The sequence below is a fragment of the Tachyglossus aculeatus genome, chromosome 1 (genome assembly GCF_015852505.1).
Source record: "Tachyglossus aculeatus isolate mTacAcu1 chromosome 1, mTacAcu1.pri, whole genome shotgun sequence".
In the NCBI taxonomy this organism is placed as follows: Eukaryota; Metazoa; Chordata; class Mammalia; order Monotremata; family Tachyglossidae; genus Tachyglossus; species Tachyglossus aculeatus.
The window spans coordinates 132,900,536-132,918,380 of NC_052066.1; the positions used below are offsets into that span (position 1 = coordinate 132,900,536).

General features: G+C 41.0%; 1 protein-coding gene across 23 annotated transcripts in view; it reads left to right on the forward strand.

The window, feature by feature from the left end:
* DST (dystonin) overlaps window positions 1-17,845 on the forward strand; it is a 520,502-nt gene that overhangs the window by 351,223 nt on the left and 151,434 nt on the right. For 18 of the 23 annotated variants that reach the window (XM_038771967.1, XM_038770518.1, XM_038770592.1 and 15 more), the window contains 9 exons: window positions 374-523; window positions 744-959; window positions 1,137-1,283; window positions 2,703-2,936; window positions 3,972-4,124; window positions 5,058-5,291; window positions 9,744-10,025; window positions 12,664-13,209; window positions 15,697-15,873. In XM_038771967.1, coding sequence (XP_038627895.1) covers window positions 374-523; window positions 744-959; window positions 1,137-1,283; window positions 2,703-2,936; window positions 3,972-4,124; window positions 5,058-5,291; window positions 9,744-10,025; window positions 12,664-13,209; window positions 15,697-15,873 — 2,139 coding nt within the window. The remainder of the gene's footprint in view (window positions 1-373; window positions 524-743; window positions 960-1,136; window positions 1,284-2,702; window positions 2,937-3,971; window positions 4,125-5,057; window positions 5,292-9,743; window positions 10,026-12,663; window positions 13,210-15,696; window positions 15,874-17,845) is intronic. The other 5 variants (XM_038771577.1, XM_038771614.1, XM_038771668.1 and 2 more) reach the window with 1 other exon arrangement.

The following is a 17,845-nucleotide window of genomic DNA, read 5'->3' on the forward strand; positions in this document are numbered from 1 at the left end:
CTGAGGAAAAGTGACTTGCCCAGAGTCACACAACAGGCAACTAGTAGAACAGGCTTAGAACAGAGGCCCTCTGAATCCCAGACCCATGCTTTGAGTATCAAAAGATCAACATATGGTCTTCAAAAATATTTTTGTGTTACTTTGCCCCCCAAAATGATGTGTATAAGTAGTAGCTTTAAATAATTGTAAAAACTTTATAATTTCAGTTTATGGAGGAGAAAAAAAATCTTACTCTAAATTCTTCTCCTAAACCAGACTGGCAGGGGAATTAGAGTGTACTGGGATTCATCATTTTGTAGTTGAATATTAAATAAATAGGAAGACAAGTTCAGAAGTGTTCACTTATTTTTAAATTATTTCACTATATTTCCAGTTACCTAACAGAATACAGCAGTGTTCCCAGCACATTGACAAGATGCATGGGTATTTGACCATCATGCAAGATATGAAACTTCACTTAGATCAGCAGCAGCCCTTGGATAACAGTTTGGAAACCCTGAAAAATAAATTTAAAAAGTTAGAGGTAAGAATATGAATATAACATGATATAATATTCTACCTATTTATGAAAAATCATCATTAACAATAAGACAAAAGTTTCTATAACCCAGCAGCATCCCTTAAAAGTTTACATAAGCTTTGGCACTCAATGGTACTTATTGAGCAGTTACTGTGTGCATGTCATAGAATTTCAATTGTGTTTTAGCAAAAATCATGAGATACATTGCATGTTTTCTTTGCAGTCATTTGAATTGAGTTTGGGTACGATATCTGTCATTTTAAGAAATGATATGAAGTTGGCAGAAGAGTTCCTAAAGTCCTTCTCCAGAGAGATTCCCAATGAACATCTTCAGGAATTAATAAGAAGTCACCAAAATTTGCAGGTGACACTGTCTTTCCTTTATGACTTATCGTCAAGAAGAACAAAACATATATTGGCCGCTATAGACTCTGAAATGGTAGGTTTACATTATTTTTGAAGAGTGAATTTCAAATAGTGAATTTTAGGCTCATTTACTAAAATTCAGGAAAACTACATATAATTTTAATGGAATTGAAATTTTTAATTAGAAAAATATTGTTAAAATTTCATATTTTTGGTAATGATGAAATAAACATAAAACTTTACTTTCTAGTCTAAACTAGCCGTTTCCCATGAAGAGTTTCTAAACATCCTTCAGAAGTTTTCGGACTGGATCACAGAAAGAAGTAAAACTGTTAAGGATTTTGTGGTGGATGGTATTGATACTGAACATATGAAGAAAAATTTAGATTTTCTCAAGGCAAGTATCACTCATATTCCCAATTTAATAGAGAAGTCCTTGAATCTCACTTCATAAGCTCATTCAAGGAATGCAAAAAACCCTCAAGTGGAATATGTTTTCTTTAATTTTAGAATTAACAAAATGACCAGTGAGCTATATATTGTAAATTATTGTATTTATGATCCTCTCCTCAGAAACATCTAAGCCATTGTTTGGCTTACTTGTAAAGTGCCTTCTTTTGGTTTTTCTAATTTTTGAATAAGATACTGGACACAAGGTATATAGCTTTTACCATTAGCCATATTAAGCGTGATGAGGCCTTTCTTTTATTAAAGTTATCAGTCAATCAGTCGTATTTATTGAGCACTTACTGTGTGCAGAGCACTGTACTAAGCGCTTGGGAAGTACAAGTTGGCAACATATAGAGACAGTCCCTACCCAACAGTGGGCTCACAGTCTAGAAGTGGGCTTACAGTCTAGAGGGTTATATTTACCTCCTTTTAATTCTCTAAAATGTAATTCAAATGTCTGTAAATTAGCAATAACATCAAATCAGATTAAAAAAGATCTGAAATGTATAATGCTGTGTGATAAGTACCCCTCTGACTTTTATTGAGATAGAAATTACTACAATTTCCTTTTCTTATTGGTAATTCATATGCAGGAAGAATTAAGTATGAAATTCATATTGGTATTCTGGAAAATTGTGTCTCTTTCTTTCACCTTACAAGTTTGCAAGAACCTTCAAACAATTTTTGTTCTAGATTTAATTGGCTAAGTCTTGCAACTTCAATACCCAAGTTAAAATAAAAGGATTTAGTGCCCCTTCCTGAACGGCATGAAATATAAATCTGTATGTTGCTGTTTTTCTGATAACTCTGAGTGACTATTTCATTGTGGCTCAGATTCTTTACTGAATCACCAAGCTTATTCTTTACTCAGACTGTTAAGTAAATATTAACTAAAAGACAATTCTTAGTTTCATAAACAATTCTGAGCCCTTCCAAATGTGCTATGTTTTCAGGACACTGCCCCTATAAGCTGAACGCTCTATGTGGGCAGGGATCAGGATGACCCAATCTGTTACATTGTACTCTTCCCAAGCGCTTAGTACAGTGCTCTGTACACCTTAGGCACTCAATAAATTCAATTGATTGATTGCCCTTTGCCCATCTAAAGTTGAAGGCAAGACAAGATGCTAAGATGCTTAAGTAACTTCCAATGTGTGGGAGTATGTGTGGGAGTATCATTGTAGCACCTAGGGACATTTCTAATTGTGCCATTTATGCTAGCCTTGAGAAGAAACATTCTGGTAAACTGTTCATATTGCTCCTTGCAAGGAAATGAGTGATTTAATACATAGTAGGATCATTTAAATGTACTTCATCCAAATTCGCATACCACTTTCTGTGGTCATTTTTACTGCTCTGTTCACAGAACGTTTGGAAGGAGCTTGCCAGTAATAAAATTCAGCTGGAGACCACAGCCTTTGATGTCCAGTTCTTCATTTCTGAACATGCCCAAGACCTTTCGCCTCACCAAAGCAAGCAGCTGTTGAGACTTTTAAATACAACTCAGAAATGTTTTCACGAAGTGCAGGAATCGGTAACGTCCCAGGTGGAAAGTATAGAAGCCCAGTTGCGGATAGCACAAGATCTTGGTGATCAGAAGGTTTGCTTCCCTATAATAAGTTTTAGATTTCTGTTTTTTTGAATATGACCGAGCAACTTTTATAGTAATATCCAGGAATTGTGGGATTTCAGGTTTTGTATCATTCAGGAACATGATACAATTGCACTGTATGGATGCACTGCTTATGTTGCTAATGCATTAATAAAGAGCCATTTAACTTAGGGAATGTCAATTGGCAGTCTAGCATATTGGGGTAATTCTGGGATATTTGGAAATTCCTAGAAATGCTGTGGGGTGAATGCTTGAAGAACATATTTATATCACTGAAAGAAGCATTTATATCTGTAAAGAAAAGTTGTTCATGGCTCTATATTACCTGGAGAGGGCAATAACTTTACAACTATAGATACATATGTATAGAATTAGAATATTCCTTTCTCAGCGTGATGAGAATATTGCCAAAACTGGTACTTTGAATTTGGAGTTTTAAATGTGTGAGTCTTGTAATACTTTCAGAAAGCTTGGGCTAATATGTATTGGATTGCTAATAGAAAATACAACAGAGAGGATTCTGATTGTGGAAACATTGCATGTTATGTCCTTTTTTATGGCTTAAAACACATGAGCATTTTCTATTCTGATAATATATCTAAACATGTGCCAAATATGCTAACACAGAGATCACAACTAACTTCTGTTTTGATATCCTTTTTCAGAATTAATAGTGTGTATTGCAGGTTGCAAGAGCTTGAGAAAATTGGATGTTTTCCTGCTGTCGGTCAGAAATTCCATTTTCCACTCATATGCATGGCCAAAAATCTGATGTGCAGTTCCATCAAACCATGATCTGTTCACTTTCAGTATATGTGAGCTGTAGCCATAACTTTTATATTCCATCTTACTCAAACTCTATTCCATTTGTTAAGTGATATTCCACGGCTATCATGTTTACAGCATACTTTGAAAACCTTTTCAATAGGAATGGTACAAACATTGTGCTTTAATAAGGAGGTGTCACAAAATCTTTTATTTTTGCATATCATAATGTTTTGGGGGTATGTTCTTCCTATATAGCTTGTGGCAAAGCGGCAAAAGGAGTATAAGGAAAAACTCCAGGGAATATGTGATCTCCTCACACAAACAGAAAACCGGCTAATTGGACACCAGGAAGCTTTTGGGGGAGGAGACTGTCAGGCTGAATTAAAGCACTACCAAACGAAACAAGAGGTAGGAAATACTCAGAGGATCAGAATCACCTCAGCAGATTCTAGGTTCTAGTGCTTGATGTAATTACTTGTGATTTCAAGGTTCAACTTTGGCACTTCCAAGAACAGTGGAGCAAGAACAGCAAAGAGAAGAGAGAGTGTAGGGTTTTTGAAGTCCTCTCACCTTGAAAGTAAACATGGAAGTCCTTTTCCCCCCAGAATCTCTCCCGCTGTATTTGTTAAGCGCTTACTATGTGCCAGGCAGTGTACTATGCACTGTGGTGGATACAAGCAAAGTGGGGTTGGACACAGTCCTATGCTATGTGGGGCTCACAGTCTCAATCCCCATTTTACAGATGAGGTCACTAAGGCACAGAGAAGTGAAGTGACTTGCCCAAGGTCACACAACAGACAAATGGTGGAACTGGAATTAGAACCCATGACCTCCAACGTCCAGGCCTGTGTTCTATCCACTATGCCATGCTGCTTCTCTAAATGTTCATTTACGTGGAAAAGATAGGGAAAAATGTAGATTTGTGTTAAATACCATTAATAGTAATATCAGTTATGGTGTTTGTTAAGCACTTATTATATGATTATATGTCAAGCACTGTGCTTGATAGAGGGTGGATACAAAACAATCAGCTCATTCACAGTCTCTGTCCCACATGGGGCTCCCAGTTTAAGGGAGAGAGAGAGCAAGGATATCATCCCCATAATGCAGATGAGGTCAACTAAAGAACAGGGAAGTTAAGTGGCTAGACCATGGTTACACCATAGGCAAGTGGCAATGTCAGGATTAGAACCTGGTTCTCCTCTGATTCCCAGTCTTGTGCTCTTTCTAAGTAGCACTGCTACAAAGTCTAAAATCTGAATTACCCAAGGTGATTGTCTACAACCGACTGCAGAATTTAGTCTGTTAAATGTGTTTTTTTCCTGTCATTCTTTTACCAAGGAACTACAGAAAGATATGCAGGCGAGTGCTCAAGCAGTGGCAGAGATAGTGAAAAACACGGAGAAGTTTCTGAAGGAAAATGAAGAAAAGCTGTCCCAAGAAGATAAGGCTTTGATTGAAAAGAAACTTAATGAGGCTAAGGCCAAGTGTGAGCAGCTTAACCAGAAGGCAGAAGAGTCCAGAAAGGAGTTGGATAAAGCTGTAACCACAGCCATTAAACAAGAATCAGAAAAGGTTTGTAACCAAATATATTCATCTCCATTCTACACTCATTCAATCATTTGATCATATTTATTAAGTGCGTACTGTGTGCAGAGCACTGTACTAAACGCTTGGGAAGTACAATTCAGCAACAGAGACAATCCCTGCCCACAACGGGCTCACAGTCTAGAAGGGGGGAGACAATCGATCAATCAATTGTATTTATTGAGCGCTTACTGTGTGCAGAGCACTGTACTAAGCGCTTGGGAAGTACAAGTTGGCAACATATAGAGACAGTCCCTACCCAACAATGGGCTCACAGTCTAGAAGGGAGAGACAGAAAATAAAACCAAACATATTAACAAAATAAAATAAATAGAATAGATATGTACAAGTAAAATAAATAAATAAATAAATAGAGTAATAAATATGTACAAACATATACATATATACAGGTGCTGTGGGGAAGGGAAGGAGGTAAGACGGGGAGATGGAGAGGGGGATGAGGGGGAGAGGAAGGAGGGGGCTCAGTCTGGGAAGGCCTCCTGGAGGAGGTGAGCTTTCAGTAGGGCCTTGAAGGGAGGAAGAGAGCTAGCTTGGCGGATGTTGGGAGGAAGGGCATTCCAGGCCCGGGGGATGACGTGGGCCGGGGGTTGACGGCGGGACAGGCGAGAACGAGGCACGGTGAGGAGATTAGCGGCAGAGGAGTGGAGGGTGCAGGTTGGGCTGTAGAAGGAGAGAAGGGAGGAGAGGTAGGAGGGGGCGAGGTGATGGAGAGCCTTGAAGCCGAGGGTGAGGAGTTTCTGCCTGATATCAAAGACAGACATCAAAACAAATAACAGGCATCAGTAGCATCATTATAAATAAATTATAGATATATGCACATCATTAATAATAATAAATATAATTATAATTATAAATATGTGCATATATACACAAGTGATGTGGGGCAGGGAGGAGGGTAGAGCAGAGGGAGTGAGTGGGAGAGATGGGGAGAGGAGGAGGAGCAGAGGAAAATGGGGACTTAGTTTGGGAAGGTCTCTTGGAGGAGATGTGCCTTCAGTAAGCGGGGGAGAGTAATTGTCTGTCATATTTGAGGAGGGAGGGCATTCCAGGCCAGAGATATGACATGGGCCAGGGGTCGACAGCAGGACAGACGAGAATGAGGCACAGTGAGAAGGTTAGTACCAGAGGAGCGGAGTGTGCAGGCTGGGATGTAGAAGGAGAGAAGGGAGGTGAGGTAAGAAGGGGCAAAGTGACGGAGAGCATTGACGCCAATAGTGAGGAGTTTTTGCTTGATAATGGAGGTTGATAGGCAACCCCTGAAGGGGTTTTTTTTTGGGGGGGGGGGTGACATCCCCAGAGTGTTTCTGTAGAAAGATAATCCATGTAGCACAGTGAAGTATAGACTAAAGCGGGGTGAGACAGGAGGTTGGGAGATCAGAAAGGATGCTGATGCAGTAATCCAGTAAGGGTATGATAAGTGATTGTATTAATATGGTAGTGGTTTGGATGGAAAGGAAAGGGCAGATCTTGGAGAAGTTGTGAAGGTGAGACCCACAGGTTTTGGTGATGGATTGGATATGTGGGTGAATGAGAGATCCAAGTCAAGGGTGACACCAAGGTTGCAGGCTTGTGAGACGGGAAGGATGGTAGTGCTGTCCACAGTAATGGGAGAGTCAGGGAGAGGACAGGGTTTGGGAGGGAAGATAAGGAGCTCAGTCTTGGACATGTTGAGTATTAGGTGGTGGGAGGACATCCAGGTGAAGATGCCCTGAAGGCAGGAGGAAATGCAAGCCTGGAGGGAGGGAGAGAGAACAGGAGAGGAGAATAAATTGGGGTATCATCCATGTAGAGATGATAGTTGAAGCCATGGGAGCAAATGAGTTCACCAAGGGAGTGAGTATAGATGGAGAACAGAAGGGGACCAAGAACTGACCCTTGAGGACCCCCTACAGCTAGGGGATGGGAGGGGGAGGAGGAGCCCATGAAGTAGACTGAGAATGAATGGTCAGAGAGATGAGAAAAAACAGGAGAGGACAGAGTCTTGTGAAGCCAAGCTTGGATAACGTTTTGAAGAGAAGGGGATGGTCGACAGTGTCAAAGGCAGCTGAGAGGTAGAGGAGGATTAGAATAGAGTAGGAACCATTGGATTTGGCAAGAAGGTCAGTGGTGACCTTTGAGAGAGCAGTTTCAGTGGAGTGGAGGGGATGGAAGCCAGATTGGAGGGAGTCCAGGAGAGAGTTGGAGGAGAGGAATTCGAGGCAGCGAGTATAGATGATTTGCTCCAGGAGTTTGGAAAGGAAGGGTAAGAGGGAGATGGGGCAATTACTAGATGGGGCAGTGGGGTCAAGGGAGAGTTTTTTTTAGGATGGGGGAGACGACATGTTTGAAGGCAGAGGGGAAGGAACTGTTGGAGAGTGAGCAGTTGAGCACTGTTCACCTGCATTGTATTTAACTAACTCACACTGTAGAAGTTTTCACCCGTCTGGCTTGGAACAGCCAGATGTGATTGGCTTGTGTTGGGCTCGAAGAGACAAGGCCTGTGGGAGGCAGAGGGACAGGAACTGGAGGGGGGAAGCAGCGAGGAAGAGGAGAACTGGGAGGTAGGAGAACCAAAGCCTGAGAACCTGGATCCATCCTGGGGAGGGAAGTTAGCCGAGCCAACCCCTGGAAAAACTACTAGAGGGCAAAACAACTACAGTAATAGGACCTCTGACAATGACATTTTGTTTTATGTTAGTTATGATAGTATCCTGTGTCAAATAAAATAGACGCCTGGGTGGGTAATCACATAAGTAAGAAGCTTTGCAAAAGTAACATAATAATAATAATAACGATAATTATTGTGATATTTTATTAAGTGTTTACTGTGTGCCAGGCACTATACTAAGCACTGGAATGGATACAAGTAAATTGGGTTGGATACAGTGCCTGCCCCACATCAATCAATCAATCAATCGTATTTATTGAGCACTTACTGTGTGCAGAGCACTGTACTAAGTGCTTGGGAAGTACAAGGTGGCAACATATAGAGACAGTCCCTACCCAACAGTGGGCTCACAGTCTAAAAGCCCACATGGGGCTCACAGTTTCATTTCTCATTTTACAGATGAGGTAACTGAGGCACAAAGAAGTGAAATGACTTGCCCGGGATCACAGAGCAGACAAGTGGTGGAGCCAGGATTAGAACCCATGAACACCCATGACCCTCTGACTCCCAGGCCTGTGGTCTATCCACTACTCTATCCACTACGGAGAAGCAGCATGGCTCAGGGGAAAGAGCCCAGGCTTTGTAGTCAGAGGTCAGGAGTTCAAATCCCGGCTCTGCCAATTTCCACTGTGTGACTTTGGGCAAGTCATTTAACTTCTCTGGGCCTCAGTTCCCTCATCTATAAAATGGGGATGAAGACTGTGAGCCCCACGTGGGACAACTTGATCACCTTGTATTCCCCTAGCGTTTAGAACAGTGCTTTGCACATAGTAAGTGCTTAATAAATACCATTATTATTATTATTATTACTACTACTCCATGCTGCTTCTCATAAGCTTTCCTGGGCTTAGTTTGCAAATGAGGTATAAATCCGATGAGCTTTCTCAAGTCAAGGATGACACCAAGGTTGCAGGCTTGTGAGACGGGAAGGATGGTAGTGCTGTCCACAGTAATGGGAGAGTCAGGGAGAGGACTCCCTTGCTTTCTCATTCATTTTTTCATTCAATTCAATTGTATTTATTAAGCACTTACTGTGTACAGAGCACTATACTAAGCACTTGGGAAACTACAGTGCAGCAATAAAGACTGACAATCCCTGCCCACGACAAACTCACAGTCTAAGGGGGGAGACAGACAGACAGTACAAATAAACAGACATTAATATAAATAAAACAACAGATATATACATAAGTGCTACATCCTGTGAATGTAGCATTGGGCTGCTAATCAGGAATCTAGTCCCTGTTCTGTGAGGAGCTGGATAACTTGGGCAGAGACTGCCCATGCACTTCACAGTGAGCCACAGCCTTGCTTGCCTATTTGCTTATTGCCCTCTGGGCCCCAGTGGGACCATAACTGCCCCATAGCTTGCAGGGTTAAGTGAGTGAGAGTGGTGCAGTACACCGTAATAAATTCCTATCTTTGGGTTTTTGGTCCTGATGCCTCAAGTCTGGGGCTCCCGTGTTATCCCTTTGAAATGACGACAGTGCTGGTATGTGTGACACTATATACTGGATCTTGGAGAAATTACTAATATTATACTGTTAGAAATTATGAAGACTTAGGGTGTCTTATTTCAGTATATTTCAAAGCACCTGCCTCTGGGTTCTAAAAATAAATTGTGATCACAAAATGTTCATTTACAGTTAGTGTTTAGCATTCTTGTTTGACCTTTATGTTGTCAGACTAGTCAAAATATTTACATTAAAAGCATTTCAGACTAATGCCTAGAAAAATACTCAGAATTCCAACTACCAATTTCCATTGCCCAGGTTGCAGCGGTAGAACAGCTGGAAGAGAGCAAAAACAAAATAGAAGATCTTTTGGACTGGTTATCAAATGTGGATAAGGATGCTGAAAGAGCAGGGAAGAAATGTAAACAGCCAATTGAACAGAATGGGACCCACTATCAAGAAGGCGATATCAAGTCTGTGATTGGAGAAGAAGATGAAGTTAATGGCAACCTATTGGAATTTCAGCAACAGACTGAATCTGATGGTGGAGAATTCAAAACCTCAGAGAAAAATTTAAATCAGCAGTACCAGAAAGTCAAGGTGAGTAGACTAATATGGCCAGATAGTGCAAATTATATTTACTCCTTTTTTTTCCTAGACTAAGATATATTACAATCTTCTTTGCTATGGCACAGATAGACAAACAAGACAAAATTGTAGTTTCATTATTTTCGGGGTTCAGGATATCTGTAATAATAATTGTGGTATTTATTAAGTGCTTACTGTGTGCCAGGCACTGTGCTAAGTATTGGGATGGATATAAGTAAATTGGGTAGGGGAGAGTCCCTGTCCCACATAAGGTTCACAGTCTTAATCTCCATTTTGCAGATGAGTTAACTGAGGCACAGAGAAGTGAAGTGACTTGCCTAAGGTCAAATGGCAGACAAGTTGTGGAGTTGGGTTAGAAGCAAGGTTCTTCTGACTTCCAGGACTATGTTCTATCCTCTAGGTTATGCTGCTTCTCTGTATATGCTTCTCTCTGTATTTGAGTTTACAGCATGTAAGATAAATGGGGAGAACTAGGTGTCACTAACGGACAATTTTCTAAACTCCTTCTAGTCTGTAAGCTAGTTGTGGGCAGGGAATGTGTCTGTTTATTGTTCCATTGTATTCTCCCAATTGCCTAGTACAGTGCTCCACACACAGTAAGCAGTTAAATACAATTTAATCAATGAATGAATGAAGGGTGACTGAACCCCTACATTTCTGTTTCACTTAGAGCAAAGTGGTCATACACTGCAGTATGCCTTACAAAAATAATCACATTTCTCATTAACTCACCTCTTAAACTGTTATCCTCTCTAAATTTGTGTAAAATCTTTTGGTTCCTTAAGGTTTGTAATATTTCTTTACATCATAAAGTTCTTTGTTAGAGTCCCATCTAAATTTCTCACATTGTAAGACATTTAGGAGGGCTTAAAGAAGGCATAATGAAAATATGACTGAACCACATATACCACTCCCTACTTTTTCCCTTCTTATCCACATGGGGGAAATGGAGTAGGAGATATAGGCAATAGAGAATCTTCCAGGGGGTCTGGAACGTGTCATGATTGCTTCTGATAATGGAAAGGACAAATTTTCATTAAGCCGAGTAATCTCAAGTAGGCCCCAACAGCAGTAAAATCAGTTGAAAGAGTTTTCAAATTTAAAAATAGAGTGAACCTGCTGTGACTTTGATGAATTTTGGCAAATTAGGCCCCTTAAAGAATCTCAGCGCAATTTGTAAATGGGCTGCTACAGTGCTTTTGACTTTGTATGGATTTTCAAAACTTTCACGTAAAGATGTGAAAAATTCTTATATGGCATTATTGAGGAAGTTGCTGAGATCCATATTTAAAGTCTCAGAAGAGTTATGGGTATATTTGCTTAGAAAAAAGCAAATGCATTTGCTTATGAGCTGAATACGTTATTTCTCCCAATTATTACTTCTTCATTTTTTTGCTTCTTACCCATTTATAGCACAATTTTCAATTTCAATTTTCAATTTCAATAGCCCTTGCTGTTTGTCAAGCACTGTTCTAAAGCTTGGGCAGGTACAAGGAAGAGACACAGCTTGGCTCAGTGGAAAGAGCACAGGCTTGGGAGTCAGAAGTCATGGGTTCTAATCCCACTCCGCCGCTTGTCAGCTATGTGACTTTGGGCAAGTCACTTAACTTCTATGTGCCTCAGTTACCTTATCTGTAAAATGGAGATTAAGACTGTGAGCCCCACGTGGGACAACTTGATCACCTTGCATCCACCCCAGCACTTAGAACAGTGCTTCGCACATAGTAAGTGCTTAACAAATGCCATTATTATCATTTTTACAAGTCAATCAGGTGCCACACAGTCCCTGTCCCGCATGGAGCTCACAGTCCAAGTAGAAAGAAGAACAGGAATTCAATCCCCATTTTACAGATGAGGCAACTGAGGCACCGAGAAGTTAAGTGATATGCCCAAGGTCACTCACCAGGAGATTGGCAGAGCTTGAATTAGAGCTCAGGACAGAGTCAGAACTGACTCTTAAACCCGTGCTCTTCCCACTAGACCATGCTGCTTTTCTGTCTGTAATTCTCCTTGTTCTCCTCCACTCGATGTTTACCTTCTCACATGAAAGGAAAATGGAGACAAGAAAGGTCAGGGATAGAGGCACCAAAAATGCTTCATTTATCAGAACATTATATGGTGTATTTCCCAAGATTGAGAAGATCTTGGTAAAGCCCACAAAAAGTAACATTTCTTAAGCAGTCACTTTGTACAAAACATTATTCTAAACACCTGAGAAAGCTATGAGAAGCAGTGTTGCCTAGCGGGGACTAAGCATAGTCCAAGTCATAGGACGTGGATTCTAATCCTAGCTCTGCCACTTGTTTGCTATCTTGTATGCCTATCTAGGGATAGTGTGCTAGAGAAGTACTCACCATTCATTGTCGTATTTATTAAGCACTCACTGTGATGAAATAGGGGGCTTCTAATAGAATGGCCATTAATAATGATAGTTGTCCAGCGTCCATATTTGTTGACTATAAAGTTACAGATATTTGAAAGTGGGAGCAACAAAACAATTACTGCATAAGGCAACATTTTCAAGTTGATTTTAGGAAATGCCAACAGATAATGGGATGTTTTTATGGTTCAGGATGGCTTTACTATTTGGGGGGAAATGAGTGCCTATTTCTTTGTTTTTTTCCAATAGGCTCAACATGAGAAGATAGTTTCTCAGCATCAGGCTGTTATCATAGCCACTCAGTCCGCACAAGCATTGCTTGAAAAGCAGGGCCACTATCTTTCTCCTGAAGAAAAAGAGAAGCTTCAGCGAAACATGAAGGAGCTAAAGGTTCAATATGAAACGGCCTTAGCTGAGTCAGAAAGGAAAATGAAGTTAACCCACTCTCTGCAGGAAGAACTAGAGAAGTTTGATACCGATTATGGTGAATTTGAAAGCTGGCTACAGCAGTCAGAACAAGAACTGGAAAACCTAGAAGCTGGTGCAGATGACCTTAGTGGTATAATGATCAAGCTGAAGAGGCAAAAGAGTTTTTCTGAAGATGTGATTTCCCACAAAGGTGATTTAAGATACATTACAATCTCTGGACACCGAGTGCTAGAAGCAGCCAAATCTTGCAGCAAAAGAGATGGTGTACAGGGTGACAAGGATACCATTGACACTTCTGCCACGTATAAAGAAGTGCAGAGTAAGCTGGATAATGCAACAGAGCGTTTCAAATCTCTCTACAGTAAGGTAATTTTTTTCCTAACTTGTAACGGAAAATGTGTGTGTTTGTCAGAAACACTAGGCTCCAGGTTTTAAGAAATACAATTTTTTTTATGTTGGTACCACCAGAGGATGGAAGATGTTCTATTTTACTCTTTTCCTGAGTCATTTTAATCAAATTCATAAGAGAGTACTGAATTCACAATGAGATTTCCAAGCCTTCACAAACCAGAAATGCTATTTCACGTTATGACCAGTAGGTGGAGATGACGGATCGAGGAAAAGGGAAAGGAATGCTCCGAGACTTACAATTTTTGTAATGGAAAATTCTCTTTGATTCCTTAGATACGTTTCTTTTGTAAAAATGCTCTCCCTGTGTAATTTTCAAACATACTATGAACAGTGACGTTTTCCAGTCTTTCATGCATCCTGACAAAGAAAATTATCACATTTTATTAGTAGTAGTAGTAGTAATAATAATAATGAAATTTGTTAAGTGCTTACCGTGTACTAAGCACTGGGGGGGGGGGGGGGGGGGGGGGGGTTATAAGCAAATAGGGTTGGACACAGTCCCTGTCCCACACAGGGCTCACAATCGCAATCTCCATTTTACAGATGAGGTAACTGAGACACAGAGGGGTGAAGTGACTTGCCCGAGGTCACACAGTAGACAAGAGGTGGGGTCGGGATTAGAATCCATGACCTTTTGACTCCCAGCCCCATGCTGTATCCACTATGGCATGCTGCTTCACATTTTGAAAATACTTCTGGAGATGTGTCCTCTGTTACTACTGCTAATAATAATAGTTTTTGTTAAGTACTTAGTATGTGCCAAGCACTGTACTAAGCGCTGGGGTAGATACAATATAATCAGCTCCCACATGGGGCTCACAGTCTAAGTAGAAGAGAACACAGGTATTAGATCCCCATTTTGCAGATGAGGGAAATGAGGCCTAGAGAAATTAAATGACTTGTCCAAGGTCACACAGCAGGCAAATGGCAGAGGCAGGATTAGAACCCAGATCCTTTGACCCCCAGGGCTGTGCTCTTTCACAAGGCCACTCTGCTTATACCCTGCTAATGGGTACTTAAGAAGCCTAAGGAAACCTGTACTCTCAGAATGAAATAACCTATTTAACAAGTCTGGTTACACATTTTCCCAGCTTTCAAGGTCTTGGCTAGCCCTAGTTCCTGCCTTCTGACCCTTACAACTTTCAACTTTTAAGTGTGCTCAGATTTTTCGTTTCAGATCATTTGGAATGTTAATCCCTCTTTCCCCACCAAGCAACTCTATCTGAAAACAACAAAGATGTTCTTCTTTCCCTCCAAACTCCTCAGATTATTTGGTTTAGTGCTCTCCCTGCAAAGTTTGAAAAGGTGTCATGAAGTATCAGCAGCGTATTTGACAATCTAAGAGGCCTAATGTAAGCTCGCTTAAATGATGTGGATCCTCTGGGATCAAACTCATCATCCCCACACCTTTCTCCCTCTGGCTCCCCAAGAGGCTCTGAACTGGAGAAGAGATTTGATGAGGTCTACCCTAGGCCCCTAGACTTAATGGGACCAGAACCACTTCAGAGTTCAAAGAATGCCCAATATACTGGTCCCAATTGGAGCACAAACCTCAGCCACATGCACTGCCAGCTGACATGGGCGGCTGCTTTCTTGATGTATGTGGCTTTGGCAGCACATAAGGGCATCATAATAACACAGAAACAGATAATAAATGAGCCAGACACTCATCCTACGTAACCCAGTAGAAATGTTTTGATTCTGTGGGAGAGGCCAATATGCAACTCTCAGGTGTTTTCACTTTACTGATCCTTTTGCTGTCTAGGGTGATTAAAACACAAAAGAGCCTTTGGCTGCTATCTTTTTGAGTGATTTTACTCCTCTAAGGTAAGGACAAAAAATAATTATTATAATTAGAAGAAGAAAAATTGTTAAGTGCCTACTATATGCTAAGCACTGTACTAAGCTCTGGGATACATACAAGGTAATCAGGATGGACAGGTAATCAGGAGGACAAGGTAATCCTTGTCCTCTACAGAGCTCACAGTCCAAGGGGCAGGGAGAGCAGGTACTTAATCCCCATTTTACAGTGGAGGAAACTGAGCCACACAGAAGTTGCCCAAGGTCACTTAGCGTGCAGCATGCAGGATCAGAACCGAGATCCCCTGAATCCTGTAGACTGTAAGCCCTTCCAGACTGTAAGCCAGTTGCGGGCAGGGATTGTCTCCCTTTATTGCTAAATTGTATTTTCCAAGCACTTAGTACAGTGCTCTGCACACAGTAAGTGCTCAATAAATACAGTTGAATGAATGAAATGAATGAATGCTCTTTACACTAGGCCATGCTGTGTTTCTAGGAGGAGGGGCCTAACTTACTTTGACTAATAACTGTATGAACCCTTGAAAGCTATATAACCAATTTCTTTATTTTTCAACTGTTGCTTTGACATGTAGGCAAAAGTGGCTTTATAATTTACTTTTTTTCCCCTTTCTGAAAATTTAGTGTAGCATCCTTGGAAATAATCTCAAAGACCTAGTGGATAAATATCAACACTATGAAGATGCCTCATCTGGACTTCTGTCGGGACTCCAGGCCTCTGAAGTAGCTGTAAAGAAACACCTCTCCGAGCCCATTGCTGTAGATCCCAAAAATCTCCAGCGGCAACTGGAGGAGACGAAGGTAAAAGAAACGAAAGACTCATAATTGAAAAGGGGAGTCTAATTAGTATGACACATGGACACACATATGTACATATTATAGTTATAGTTCTGGTACATGTGTGTACACTTACTATGTGCCAAGCACTAAGTGCTGGGGCAGATGGAAGATAATCAGGTTGAACATAGCCCCTGTCCCACATGGGGCTCATAGTCCAAGTAGAACTGTAGGATAAGATTCCCATTTTACAGATGAGGAAATTGAGGCATATTTGTCCTTGTTCCTACAGCAGAACGGTGGCAGAGCCGTGTTAGAATCCAGGTCCTCTGACTATCAGGCCCATGCTATTTCCCCTTGGCCTTACTACTTCATACCTGTATTTTTATTTATTTTCATTAACAGTATTGGCAGTCTCCCCTTCTAGACTTTAAGCTCATTGTGAGTAGAGAACATACCTACCAACTCTTTTGTGTTGTACTCTGCAAACGGTAAGTGCTTAATAAATGCAATTGATTGATTAATTGATACACACTTTATAAATTCTCACATTAAGGACAATCAATTTATAGCATTTGTTTGGTATACATTTTCCCTGTTCTCAAGGATTTTATAATCTAGTGGAGACAGTAGGCACTTATATATTCTAATTTTAAGTAAAAGAATATATGACTTAGGTACACAAATGCTGGCATGGGGTGGGGTGGGGGTAAGGTGCAGTTATGACTTCTTGAGTGCTTAGACAGGAAGGGCTGAAGTGGTCATGGGGAGATTAGAGGTTATTTGTGGAAGGCCTCCTGGAGGAGATATAATTTCAGAGCAACTTTGAAGATGGGGAGAACTGTGGTCTCTCAGTTATGAAGGGGTCTGGAGTTCCAGGCAATGGGAAGGGTGTTAGCAAGAGTTCAGCAGTGGGAGAGATGAGAAGAGAACAAGGCAGTGAGTGCTACTTGAGCTGTAGTGGGAGAACAGATTGTATAAATCTGACAGTGCCTTGACAGGGTGGTTCATGGGTTAGTGGCAAGATCCCGGGCTTGGTAGTCAGAGGTCATGGGTTCTAATCCCAGCTCTGCTACTTGTCTGCTGTGTGACCTTAGGCAAGTCACTTAACTTCTCTGTGCCTCAGTTACCTAATCTGTAAAATGGTGATTGAGACTGTGAGCCCCATGTGGGGCAACCTGATTACCTTGTATTTATCCCATCGCTTAGAACAGTGCTTGGCACATAGTAAGCACTTAACAAATGCCATAATTATTATCCTCCCTCCGCACCTCCGCCAAGCTAGCTCTCTTCCTCCCTTCAAGGCCCTACTGAGAGCTCACCTCATCCAGGAGGCCTTCCCAGACTGAGCCCCCTCCTTCCTTCCCCCCTCCTCCCTCTCTCCATCCCCCCACCTTACCTCCTTCCCCTCCCCACAGCACCTGTGTATATGTTTATATGTATTTATTACTCTATTTATTTTCCTTCTTCCTTCCTCTCCCGCTCATCCCCCTCTCCATCCCCCCATCTTACCTCCTTCCCTTCCCCACAGCACCTGTATATATGTGTATATGTTTGTACATATTTATTACTCTATTTATTTATTTATCTTGTACATATCTAGTCTATTTTATTTTGTTAGTATGTTTGGTTTTGTTCTCTGTCTCCCCCTTCTAGACTGTGATCCCGCTGTTGGGTAGGGACTGTCTCTATGTGTTGCCGATTTGTGCTTCCCAAGCGCTTAGTACAGTGCTCTGCACACAGTAAGCGCTCAATAAATACGGTTGATTGATTGATTATTTTATTTGTACATATTTATTCTATTCATTTTATTTTGTTAATATGTTTTGTTTTGTTCTCTGTCTCCCCCTTCTAGACTGTGAGCCCACTGTTGGGTAGGGACCGTCTCTATATGTTGCCAACTTGTACTTCCCAAGCACTTAGTACAGTGCTGTGTACACAGTAAGTGCTCAATAAATACGATTGAATGAATGAATGAATGAGTGAAATAAGGGGA